This window comes from Siphateles boraxobius, unplaced genomic scaffold, assembly GCF_051911475.1.
Source record: "Siphateles boraxobius isolate OS27281-9 unplaced genomic scaffold, OSU_SipBor_1 55, whole genome shotgun sequence".
In the NCBI taxonomy this organism is placed as follows: Eukaryota; Metazoa; Chordata; class Actinopteri; order Cypriniformes; family Leuciscidae; genus Siphateles; species Siphateles boraxobius.
The window spans coordinates 3,991,637-4,005,280 of NW_027509181.1; the positions used below are offsets into that span (position 1 = coordinate 3,991,637).

Genomic DNA, 13,644 nt, shown 5'->3' on the forward strand with positions numbered 1-13,644 from the left:
CAATATAAAGAAAACGCTACTAACCGTCGATGAGATAGCGATGTAAAGACTTTTCTTAGGTTGGACCTTTTTAGAGTCTGTTGGTTGGACAGTTTATTTATTAACACCGATTGGTAATTATTCATAATATGTACTGCTAAATACATTCGAAACATAAAACAGCGTTTCAACCTACGGAAGTATTTTATTGTATAAAACAATAATAATAACAACAGTGCTTAAAGTACTTTAACCTACGGAATTATTGAATCTATTAGCCAATGATGACGTGATCAGAAAGCGACAGTTCGAATCGTCTGATTCATTCCAAAGAAGCAGAATGTGCCAATGCTGATGTGGAAACGTCGCAAAAATGGACGATTAAATGGATTAGGACACTCGCAATCAAATATGTATTTTGTTTTTGAATAGCTAACCTATTTGACCATGAAGTTGGTTCATAAAGACATCGAGAAGGATAATGCCGGGTGAGTGTTAAACAGCACTTTTGGAAATCATGTGCGCTTTCCGAGTTGAGTGCTACGGCAGTACCGTGATGCAGTGATGGGATCATATGACAATACCTGGGTACTCACTTGCTATTAAAGAAAAAACATGATAGTACAGTGGTACTTTTTAGATTGTCGACCTGACTCGGAATGCGCAGTCTGTTCAATATAACGTTACTCCAAATGCTGCCAATGCTAATTGTTAACCCGGTGCTTTGTTGACAAACTTGGCATGTTTCACTTAAACACAATATTGCCTTTGCTGTAGCGCCCAATATTAACCGTATGGGGCGAGTCCTTTGCGGATGTATATAGAGAGTAATAAGCCTCAGGGTTGAGCTGCAATGTTGTATTAGAGAATAATAATATTTAGACTCTACAAATAAAATAGGGTTTTCACTTTCTAGCACTTTCCGCTTGAACGTCAAATAATTGTGATAATGTAAGCAAACATAATATAGACCTGGTTTCACGGACAGGACTTAGATTAAGCCAGTATTAGGCCTTAGTTCAATTAGGACATTTAAGTAGCATGCTTTAGAAAAAACAACAACTGGTGTGCATCTTGAGATGCCATTGACATATTTTATGACATTAAATTATGCAAGAGCGCACTGTCCGACCACCTTACTTAAGTATTTTAATGTATTTCTGATTCTGAGTGAATCAGAATATCGATTGCTAAAATTACTAACCGGGCCGTGGTTTTTGGGTTGAATCATTTGAAAACAGTTTTATTGAATTGAGGTCAGACTCACCATGAAATAGCCGTAGTAGTTCTTATAATTGCATTACATTTCAAACAAACAAACAAATCAACGTGAAATATATTGTTACTTATCATCATTTAAGGGTATGAAACCATTCATGTCAGATTTAATTCTTTGTATGTCAGAGCCTGGTGGGCAGGGTGTATGTATATGCTTGTGTGTGTATGTGTGTGTGTATATATAAATATATAAATAAAATATTGTGACAACACAAACATGGAGATTTGTTACCAACAATTGATATTGAATTTACTTCTTTTAGTCAGGTGACACTAATACCTGATGAAGCAGAGGATATGTGGCACACCTACAACCTGCTGCAGGTTGGTGACAGCCTCAGAGCCTCAACCATCAGGTCTGCCTCTTTTTCTTCCCCAACAACCACACTAGCCTGCCTCTTTTTTCCAGTCTTGGTTTATCACACTTAACATTAGAGATTTTTCCTATCTGTTCAATGATGAAAACAATCTGATGTCACAAACAGGAAAGTGCAGACGGAGTCCTCCACAGGGAGTGTGGGAAGTTCACGTGTGCGTACCACCCTGACTTTATGTGTGGAGACGATAGACTTTGATTCCCAGGCCTGTCAGCTCAGAGTCAAAGGAACAAACATCCAAGAGAACCAGTATGTGAAGGTCAGTGTGCATTTATAATGGTTTAGTACTTCCTAAGATATTTAACTTCAACTTTTTTTTCCTCCATTTTTCAAAAGTTTGTTGCCTGATAACTATAACTACCGTGCTAAGCTAACTTTGCACCTAAAATATAATTTATACTTCATACATTTGAATATTAATGGAAATAACATTTATAATTAGCATTGATCCTTGGGATAAATTCCATATATTATTTTAGTCTAAATGTGAAAGCTGGAATGAAAGTCATATTTCTTGTCTTGTTTCTAAATATAGATGGGTGCCTATCATACCATTGAGCTGGAGCTCAACAGGAAGTTCACTCTCGCCAAAAAAGTCTGGGACAGTGTGGTGCTGGACAGAATTGGTAATGTGTTGGTATTTTTTAGTGTATTTTTAGAGTAAAATTAGCTTTTTTAGCTAATAACAATTTTACATACTATGTAATGTTTGAACTTTACAGCTATTTTGTAAAAAAACAACAAAAAATTACATTTTATAATATTTTAGCATCATGTAGACTCCCAACTTTGGAAACTTTGGAAACCAACTTTGGAAATTTTCTTTCTTTTGTGAAGAAGAAAGTTTTACGGTGAAAATGGATGGTGATTAGGGCTGCACGATATTGTAGAAAAATGCGGTATGCGATAACTCATTAAATAATGCGATATTCTATAAGGGATGCAATAATGCTTAAAGTGTGTGAAATAAACTTAATTATCTTAAAAATTATATAACCTACATACGTGTTTCACATTCTTTTTTTGACAAGAAAACATTCCTATAACTTCTGAAAGTGAACAGCAGTGCGTTACTGCAGCATAAGAAGTGTTATTTTAACATAAGTGTAAACCACGGGGTTTAGGGTTTCAGGTTATCCTACATGAGGTTTATTTAACAACAGAAACTGAATAATCAAATGTAAAAATAAAACACTGCTTAGTTTTTTACTTTATGAATTACAAAATACAAAGAGCTAACCAAACAAGAGCAGTGAGGGATTTTCTCTTTGTCTTTTGTTCATGACCCCAGTTATTGCAAGCAGTTGCGATATGCATATTGCGATATATACATTTGCGATATTTCGATAAATTGTGCAGCCCTAATAGTGATCATGTCTATCAAGCTAAAAAAATTATTATTATTATTTTATTTGCCCTGCCTATTTGCATTCACTTAGGACATATACAATCAGTATATCTGATTGCAATTAATTAGATAAAAAATCAGAAGAGACTTTTTACTGCTGTTATGGTAAATGAGGACTTTAAAGGGGTCGTGACATGGATTTTTAAAATTATTTTAATATGTTCCTTGAGGTTCACTGATAATGTTAAAGTTGTTTGCGCAACAAATATATATGTGGCGAAACAATTATTTTCATCCTTCATTCTTGCCCTCTGTCTGAAATAATCAATTTTTAAGCAGCAGCTTCTTTAAGGCTTGTCAGTAAACGGCCACTGTTATGATTGGCTAACGTCAGAGCATATAAAACAGTATTAAAGGGATAGTTCACCCAAAAATGAAAATTCTGTTAGTAATCACTCACCCTCATGTTGTTCCAACCCCATAAGACCTTCGTTCATCTTCGGAACACGAATTAAGATATTTTTGATTAAATCTGAGAGCTGGATCACTCCTCCATAGGCTTCTAAGGGATTGAAACTGGCCAGCCCCGAAAATTTATTAAAGACCTCTTTAAAATAGTCCAAGTGACTACAGTGGTTCAATCTTAAGTTTATCAAGCGACGAGAATACTTTTTGTGTGCAAAAAAAAAAAAAAAAAACGACTCTATTTCAACTATTCAGTTCCTTTTCTGTGGGCCTCTAGTCAGTTAACATAGTGTGATAGCGTAGATAGCTACGATAGCTGTGATAGCTACGTCACACGTAGGCTCACTATTGACCGACGCTTGTCATGTGTGTATAGGCCTGTCGCGATAATCAATTAATCAATTAATCGCACGATAAAAAAAATGAGCTCAATAATTTTTCCGGGCGCGATAATTTCCATTTACATGCTTGTTTGTTTTTCTCATCTCTCTCTCTCGCTACAAAAGAGACTGGATGACAATATCAATGCTGACCACCACACATTGATTTTCGAATGTTTTTTTAAATTATTATTATTATTTTTTTTTTACTGAGATTATTTACAGTCATATTTGATTGTAGAGTGCCGTAGCGCAAGCACTACCATCTCGCTTGTCCCTCTCTCTCTCTCTCGCGCACTCTCTCACCCTCATATGAAGCGCCGTCTAGGGCTTAAATCAAACTTCATTCACCCACACATATATGGAAAACTTGCATACACATATATTAAGTAGTCAAACATACATGTATACTGCTGAATGCTCAAACAAATACATAAGAAATGCACAATGACACACCTAAAGTCGCTCACACACATACACAAACTCTACACACACGAGATGCGCGCACACACAAACTCTCCACGCACATAGCCTACTCATATGAGACACGCGTGGCACACAAACTCTCCATGCACATATGAGACGCGCGCACACACACAAACTCGCGCACACACTCATATTAGACGCGCGCGGGCACACACAAAATCTCTACGCACATACTCATATGAGACGCGAGCGCACACACACACACACACACAAACTCGCGCACAAACTCAATGAGACGGAGCACACACACACACACAAACTCTCCGCGCACATACTCATATGAGACGCGAGCACACACACAAACTAGCGCACATACTCATATGAGAGGCATGTTCACACACACAGTACATGATATGATTCTCAGTGTGAACGGAAGTCACACATTGGTAAGTGCATTTTTTGTTAACAGAGACAGAGTCCATTGCTTTTATTGCTTTTGGTTGTTTTGTTCATTTAAATAGTCTTTAGAAATAAAATTTTATTGATCTTTGAAAAGGTGTACCTGCATTATTATGCCATTATCATTATTGTAGATGAAAATGGTCTCAGAATGACAATATTATCGTTTATTATCAATATTCTCGTTTATCGCAATAATTTCTTGGACAATTTATCGTCCAGCAAAATTTGTTATCGTGACAGGCCTATGTGTGTGATGCGTGTGACGTACAACACAGAAACACTACGCTATTACACTAGTGAACTGACTCGAGGCCCACAGAGAAGGAAATTAATAGTTGAAAATAGTCTGGGTTTTTTAGCACAAAAAGTATTCTCGTCGTTTGATAAACTTAAGATTGAGCCACTGTAGTCACTAAGACTATTTTAACGATGTCTTTAATAACTTTTCAGGGAACAAGTTTGAATCCCTTAAGAACCCTATGGAGGAGTGATCCAGCTCTCAGATTTTATCAAAAATATCTTAATTCGTGTTTTGAAGATGAACGAAGGTCTTACGGGGTTGGAACAACATGAGGGTGAGTAAATACTGACAGAATTTTCATTTTTGGGTGAACTATCCCTTTAACACCCACTCGCTATTCCACGTGAGTAATCATAAGTTTATCCATATGAAACTGTCATTTACAGACAAAGCATTATTAAATCGTTTACAGATCCAATACATCTGACTTCTTCATTTGTCAACAAAAGTTTCTTTACTCTTCCATTTGTCCTCATCGGCAGACTCAAAGTGGAGTAAAGTGAACAAGCATCTACTGTAACAAGTGTAGAACTGCGTCACTGATTGTAATGGGTTCTATTTGCTTTTGACTTGCCGCTCTCATCCGGTGTAGGCAAATGTAAAGCAACTGAACGCCAGTGGCTGAGGCCTATGGTGAAATTATGTAAAACTATTCGTCCATGTCTTGCTCTGGAGGCATTCATATGCAAATGCATTTGCCTGTGTGACGTCACAAGTCCCCCAATATCCAAACAAGCTGTTTTTGGAGCTTGAATAAATAAATGCTTTGTTTTCTAATGAGGAGGATGTTTTGAGATATGAAACTTGTAGGATGTTTTAATGGTACAAATACCTTTTATATGTCAAAAGATGAAGGGAAATCATGACACCTTTAATTCTTTCCACATCAATCCAAAGAGAAGTGTGGGTAAGACCTAAAAGGCAGGAGTGAAAATAATATTTTTATGTGAGCATTTAGAAACATTAAGAACCACGATCCCTGTTTAAACATGTTGCCTTGGCCTTATTATATGAGTAACAGTGCCACATTTTGTAGTTGTAATTTGACCAAGTATCTTGGCTTGACAACTGCAGTCACCGTTCACTTTCAATGGATGGCATAGGACAGCTATGAGTATATTATAAAGTTGATGAATCTGATCTAGCTCATCACCAGTTTGTTTGAATCCTGATCTATAGAGCAGGCATGTGATCCCGCTCAAAAAGCAGATGTGGCTGCAGTCGTGATGCAGGAAGGTCTGGCCAATTTGGTTCTCGTAACTCCAGCCATGACCTTACTCAGGGCGAAAGTTGAGGTCACCATTCCCCGCAAGAGGAAAGGCAGTTGTGCTCAACATGACAAGGTGAACCGATAAAACTTTGCAACAATAAATCTGACAATGTTTTTTGTTTTTAGCATTATATTTAACAAATAAAAATGACTGTTACCACTCGATATTTATATTTATGTTTATGAAGCTGTTGGTAGAATCACCCAAATCCATATTTCCCTAAATCTTATAGTATATCAATGTAAATTATACTTCTTACTTTACCAAGGGATATACGCTTGATAATACTGCCTACGGGGCTCTAAACAGTTTCAAGGAACAAAAACGAAAAACAGGACCTAAGAAAATTTGAACGAGAACACAAAGGAAAACGTCATGAACAGCATGCTTATTTTGGTCAAAAAAGATTTTTTCTTTTTGTTAAAAAAGGAAAAAGCTAAGAGAGAAAATATGGCCCATTCTTTTTGGTTTAAGAGCTGGAAATAATTCAGCTCTATTTATGGGTATTGCCAAAAGAAATTGCCAAAGTCAGGAGTGATGCTGATTGTGGAACAGGCATCTCGCCACAGGCTTGAATATTTGATTCGCACGTCTTCAATTTATACTTTCTTTGTGTTATATCACTCCATTAAACTAGTCTGCCATTAAAAACTAGTACATTTTGGGATTTTTTATTTTTAAACCGGCTGCTGAGGGATTGGTGAATTTGACGTTCTCTCTTATGACTGCTGTAATCAATTTCTCTCACTTTTTTTCTCTTTAGGAGAATCATGGAAATGCAATCATGGATTTAAAAAAAAGAAATTTTACATTTGTAATTGGAGCAAATGGGAATAGAAAAATTGTATTTGCTATAGTTTTCCGTTCTCAAGTAGGCTATAACCAATTATGCGGCTTCCTCTTCTAGGAACCCAGAAATGTGATTTTTTTTTTAATCCATTTTATTTTTATCCATTGAATCCATACATTTTAAATTCAACTATTAGAATCTAAGAATGAGAACTAGATGTTGTCACTGCTGGTATTAATTCTGGTTGCATTGTACTCTGTTGTGTACTGCACATTTAAATGTAGTCGGTTCAATGCATTTATAAATTACTGCATGTATATTTAAAAAATATGAGACCCGTTATATACAGTGACACTGATGTGTTCTATTTCAGGCATTAGATCGATTTTATGAGGCTGTCATGCAGGGCATTCTGAGACACTTCAATTTTGATGGTATTTAAAAAAATCTTTTTTTTTTTAAATCAATGTACATTAGATAAATAAATAAATAAATAAATATTGCTTTTTTTTTAAAAATTCTTTATGTATGTGTTTCTTAGTGGTGAAGTGTATTCTGGTGGCCAGTCCAGGCTTTGTGAAAGATCAGTTCATCTCATACCTCTTTAAAGAGGCAGTAAGACAAGACTGCAAAATTCTTCTGGAGAACAGATCCAAATTCATGATGGTGCACTCCTCATCCGGACACAAGTATTCTCTCAAAGGTCAGAGTTCCTCAATCTTCTGTTCACCTTTTAAAGTAGGGATGTGCAAAACCTTACATTTTCATAATTGCTTGGTAGGCTTGTCATGCTTTATAGCAGCAGTTATAAATGGTACAAGGGTAGTGGCCATGAGAAGATATTATGTTCTTAAATCAATATCTTAATGTATATAATAGCATTCAATAATGTAAAGTCGCTTGCAGCTAAACTCTGCAGGACAGTGCAGACTAGGAGCAGGATTGGAAAGCCCTGACCTAAAGAAACACATTGACAGCCAGATCATCTTTATAGATCATTAGTATTACATGTGCAGTATCACAAATGCACTGACAGAAAACATTAGCTTTTATTTGACAGAAATAACGGTGTGATGGGGCAGCACAAAAGCGTATTTTTACCATAATAGGATGGTTGTGTATACACACTGCACACACATATTTATGTTAAAATTTTGCATAATAGGTCCCCTTTAAAGGCTTTTATTGGGAAAACCATTCAATATATGCAAAGAGTCAATATTTACAATGTTGACCCATATTCTTTATAACCTCAGCAATTTGCTCTGTGGCATGCTGGATATCAGCTTCCGGGCCAAATCCTTACTGATGGTGATCCATTCTTGCTTTATTATTGCTTGGGGTTGATCACAATTTGTGAACTTGCCTTTTTAGGACCGGAAACAGGTTCGCTATGGGATTAAGTCCGGGGAGTTGCCTTGCCACGTATCCAAAACTTCAATGTCATGATCTCTGAGCCACTTCATTTAATATTACTCACATGACTGGTGCTCCATCATGCTGGAAAATGTATAGATCATCACCAAATTACTCCAGGATCATTAGAAGTTGCTCTTGGAGGGCGTTTTGATACCATTCTTTATGCATTGCAGTATTTTTCGGGTAGAATTGTGAGAGAGCCCTCTCCCTCGGATGAAAAGCAACCCCACACATGGATGGTCTCAGGATGCTTCACTGTTGGGACGACACAGGACTCATGGTAGCATTCACCTTTTCTTCCCCGGACAGTTGATTTTCCAGATGTCCTAAACCGTCAGAAGAAGGCTTCATCAGAGAAAATAACTTTACACTAGTCTTCTGCTGCCCAATCATTGTAGTTCCTGCTGAATTTCTATTTGTCCTTGATGTTTGTCTTTGAGAGAAGTGGTTTCTTTGCTACCTGTCTTGACCAGGCCGTTGTCCCAAAGTCTTTACACTGTTCCGTAGCTGAATCCTCAGGAGGAGAAGGTCCTAGTGCTTGCTGGACACTAGGGGATCTTTCCTCTCTGCAGTTGAACCTCTCTCTCCTTGAAATTCTTGATGATTAATGGTTCTTTAAGGTATAATATTCTTTACAGCAATTTCCTTGCATGTGAGGCAATTTTGATGCAAAGTGATGATGGTTGCACATCTTCCTTTGGAGGCAACTATTGCTAACTACGGCTGTCACTTTACATTAGAAAATCGATTGCACAATCGATCGGACCGACCAACGCAAGTTTCGAAAACGAAAATAGGGAATCGATTTTTAACCAAATATGTACACTATTCATTTTAAATTAATTTAACAAATAGAAAAGATAGATGTAACAAAACTGACAAAGAAGCAGAAAAAGAAAATTACGAAAGTGCAGTAGGCATTGCGAAAGCTAAAAAGAAAATTCCCACCAATTTTACGCACCTATAGTTTCAATCGGTTACAATTGGCTGCTGCTGGTGTTCTGCCAAAAAAAATGGAGTACAACAGCGATCAACCTCTGCGACAAGAGAGACGAGTGATAACCCCTAATAACTTGACTGTTATGTTCAATTAAACTCATAACTGCAGCCCAGTTGTAGACGGCGACAGATGTTTCTAGTCCACTGTCTGATTTGGAGAATGTAGCGGCCCTGCGTGTTTATTCTACACGAACTTCACGTTCAATGTAAGCTAGTCCTTCAGTGAATTTTAAGTTTTATTTTCAACCTCTTTTCAAGGGCTACAATCACCTACGTAGCCCAAATTTGTTTGACATTTCTAATCAGCCATGTTGAAGCCTGCAGTAATGTTTTTCATTGATGTTATGCAGTCCACTCTGCTTTTTGTTTTTCAAGAATGTTGCCCTCCTGTTTGTCATTGTGCACGAAACTTCACGCCAATAAATCATCAGAAATCTGTGGATTGGCCTATATATTTAGCGTTGAAAATAAAAAACGTCTTTAGACATGAAAAATCGATTTTACAATTGATTCAACGAACACTTATGGTTAAAAAAATCAAACAGGATTTTTCACAAAAGTGACAGCATTTTTCCCTCATTGAATAGCTGTTATGCTCTTATAATCCAATCATAATGATGGAGTGGTTACAGGTTTCACCTGACTAGTGCTTGTTCACACTTTCCTATGTGCTGATGATATGATTAGTGAAATTGTTAACTGGTTATTTTGCGCCAGGGTGATTTTTATTACCTTTCATGTCGGGTAATATAGCAGTTTGTATATGCAAAGTTTCAAAGATCATATAAATGATAAATGGAGTTATTGTCTGCCAAAAGAACAAACCGATTCCAAAATGCCTGAAACAAGTCATTAGTAACTCCTGTCTTAGAAATTTGCATAATGCCAGCATATGGTCCTCATTGGCTGCAGCAAACAGCTTCTACTTCAAGCATTCAAGCACTGTAGTTGTAGCTGCAGCCTGGCACAGTGATCTTTCGTTTCTGACACTCATTGCAAGCGGTAGACCAGGCCATCTGACCAATCAGAGCAGAGTAAGCTCTCAGAAAGGAGGGTTTTAGAGTGACTGAATCCTTGATCAAACCGTTTCAGACACTGTGAGAAAAGAGGTGATGCTGCAATGTATATTGAAGATTTTATTTAGTCAACTTTTAGAAATAAATTTCAGTTTGTAAAGTGACATTTTAAACTTGAGATTTTACTTCTACAGAAGTGCTGTGTGATCCAGCAGTCACGGCTCGATTGTCTGACACCAAGGTGACTAAGTTTGTATTTGTACATCTACATATATAAAGCTTGTAGCATTCTGCAAGCACAGTGTAGTGTCTATTGCTATGAGAGTTTTTTTTTCTGTTTTAGGCTGCTGGAGAGGTAAAGGCTTTGGAAGACTTTTACAAGATGCTTCAACAGGAGCCTGATCGAGCTTTCTATGGGTGATCAAACTCACTACCATTTAAATGAGTCATTCCTGTCAATATTACACACAACCTGAATGAGAAAACACATTTGCATTTCAGGTTAATCAATGACATGTAAAATCATTGATACATGATTATTTATAACAATCTTTTCATCCATTAATAAAGCTTTTTTTTTTTGACAGATTGGCTCATGTGGAAAGAGCGAGTGAAGCTTTAGCCATCGACATCCTGTTGATCAGTGACAAATTATTCAGGTACTTTTGAAAGTAATAATTTCATTATTTAACTTTTATGACTTTATATAGAAAAAAAAGAAAAAAATATGTATGTATATATATATTATATATATATATATATATACACATGTATGCATTTTTTTTTATTTTTTTTTATTCTTCATGATAGACATCAAGACATAGCTACCCGCAGCCGGTATGTTCGGCTTGTAGACGGTGTAAAGGAAAATGGAGGAACTGTCAGGTATTCATATGAATTTTCAAATTAATTTCAGTAATGTCATGCATTTATAGTTCTATATGCATAATGGGAAAAACTTTGATCTTTGCTCACCAGTATTGTTGACTCTCCCCCCCTACCCCCTTTCCTTTAAGAATGTTCTCAAGCCTGCATGTATCTGGAGAACGTAAGCTACTTTTTCATAGTCTGTTTCAGAGAGAATTATTTTGGATCGTCATTTGCCTGAAATGGTGTGATTTGTCTCTGTAGAGTTGAGTCAGCTGAGTGGAGTGGCGGCCATCCTAAGGTTCCCCATCGCTGACGTGTCTGAAGCTGAGGACAGCAGCTCTGATGAAGAATAACATCTTGACTATGGTCTTGTGGAGTATGGTCTAAGACTATGGTCTTGTGCAAAAGGATTTAGTGTGAAAGGTTGGGAATGCTTCACATTTAGGACTAAATGGAATAATAATTCATAATGGCCTTAATAAAGGATTTAAAAGCAGTTGATGTTTTACAAAAACCTTGATAATTTTGATTATTTGTGACCAATGCAATTACAAAATAATCTTACTGAACCTCATTTTTTCTATGAATACTACTCAGAATAACACCATTTGTGCCATTTTTTTTATTTAATTTCCAACAGTTGATGGAGTGCATTCAGAAAGTGGTTTGTGTAATAGACCAATTCTTTGTCAGCATCATAGTTTGTCACACTGAAGTAGTGGCAAACATACTCAAGTAGTCACACTAAATAGAGCATAAACAGTGTTGTTTAATCCATTTACAATATTACACACGTTAGTCTCAATAGCAATGCAAATGCAACTTACCTAGCCATGCAGTTGCCGTTTCCAGTTAATATGTAGCTTAGATGTATTGTAACTTACTTCTTCGTTGATGATAACTCATGTCTTACCATCACTGTCTTATACCTCTGTTCGCAATACACGTCTCACACTGACAGCGTTTGCTGTGTAACAGGCCAACAGCTCTGCTAGTAAAACCCAAAGAATACTTAGTTTTTTATGAATACACTGTTTCAGGGTCACTAATTCTGAATAACTCCTCTAGCACAGTTAAATCATTGGTAGAATGGATAATATATTTAAATACCGGCATTTCAATCAACAATTTGTCTAATATGTCAATGTCAAACCTTTAACCTGCAGGAAAAAAATCAAACCATGTCAACCCTGGTATGCGCACACTGCGCGTGATGTAAATCTTTCATGATTAGCATTAGTAGTAAGTATGCGAGTAATTTTTTTTATTTTTTTTGCACTAATTAGTCGGTCCTAGTGTTAATTTTGACATAAGTGTTAAAATATGACTGTTTGTTTACGACTTTTGTTTCCGTGAAAATTGTTGACCAATCAAGACGAGACTAAAATATAGTTGAAAAAAATTAGTCTTATAAAACCTCTCCCTATATTCTTAACTGAAAATAAAGAGAATTTTTTAAAAAAAAACATTCATAAAAAAAGTTTAAATCCCCCAAATCAGAGCTTTTCTTTTATATGGATACATTTCCTGTGTTTTACTTAATCATTGCAACCTGGAAACCATCCACACACGCTTTCTCTACACTGTGGAAAAAATGCAGATGATCTGAAAACACAGACAAACGTAAGTTGGAGTTTAACGATCTCCATTGTGAAATTCTGCTCAAATAAAAGTGTAATACAGCCAGTCTGTGTTCCTTCATGAGCGGTTGTGCTATTTGCTGTGGCTAAATCTGTGATCAAACATTCCTCAGTGATGAACTGTAATAAATCCAAACATGGGTCACCAGTGTGGTTGCAGAATAAATGCACTTATGCGTCCTCTCTCTGACAATACAAAGTCTGTTGTTTTAATAGAAAATCATTAACATAATTTGGAATTAATATTAAGAATTTCACTTTTAGCTTTTGAGTTTTACCAGTTGTCAATGTAGAGCTTGTTAATTTATATGCTAACAAATCATATTCAAAAAATAAAAATCAACAAACTAGATGAGTAAATGACAAATGAAACATGCGTGTGTGCTGACATTCTCTTGATTTTTAGGTGAAAACTATAATTCTGATACAATGTAAAAAAATAAATAAAAACTCAAATGACAATAATTATGATCAGTAATCAAGATTACAATTTTTAGCAAATTAGTTTAACTATTACTAAAATATGACAAGTTTTCATTAACTATAAAACAAGAATAAAATTTCCAGACTTCCAGTCAACCATAACTTGACTTAAAAAAACAGAACAGGACAGGTTGATAAAA

General features: G+C 36.1%; 1 protein-coding gene across 1 annotated transcript; it reads left to right on the top strand.

Annotated features, from left to right (window-relative positions):
- The first annotated feature begins 16 nt into the window (after positions 1–16).
- On the top strand, positions 17–13,067 carry pelo (pelota mRNA surveillance and ribosome rescue factor). Its single transcript, XM_077205923.1, has 13 exons — positions 17–467; positions 1,521–1,613; positions 1,743–1,893; positions 2,170–2,260; positions 6,196–6,359; positions 7,451–7,511; positions 7,619–7,780; positions 10,706–10,752; positions 10,855–10,928; positions 11,099–11,170; positions 11,322–11,396; positions 11,528–11,559; positions 11,643–13,067. The coding sequence occupies exons 1-13, from the start codon at positions 427–429 to the stop codon at positions 11,732–11,734; spliced, it is 1,155 nt and encodes a 384-aa protein (XP_077062038.1). The 5' UTR covers positions 17–426; the 3' UTR covers positions 11,735–13,067.
- The last annotated feature ends 577 nt before the right edge of the window (positions 13,068–13,644 follow it).

What these genes read in the sequence shown, in the direction of transcription:
- pelo (XM_077205923.1), top strand. Translation starts at nt 427, where the DNA reads ATGAAGTTGGTTCATAAAGACATCGAGAAGGATAATGCCGG. An exon ending in CTCAGAGCCTCAACCATCAG is followed by an intron (nt 1,614 to 1,742) that starts GTCTGCCTCTTT and finishes TGTCACAAACAG; the next exon opens with GAAAGTGCAGACGGAGTCCT. An exon ending in GAAAATGGAGGAACTGTCAG is followed by an intron (nt 11,397 to 11,527) that starts GTATTCATATGA and finishes CTTTCCTTTAAG; the next exon opens with AATGTTCTCAAGCCTGCATG.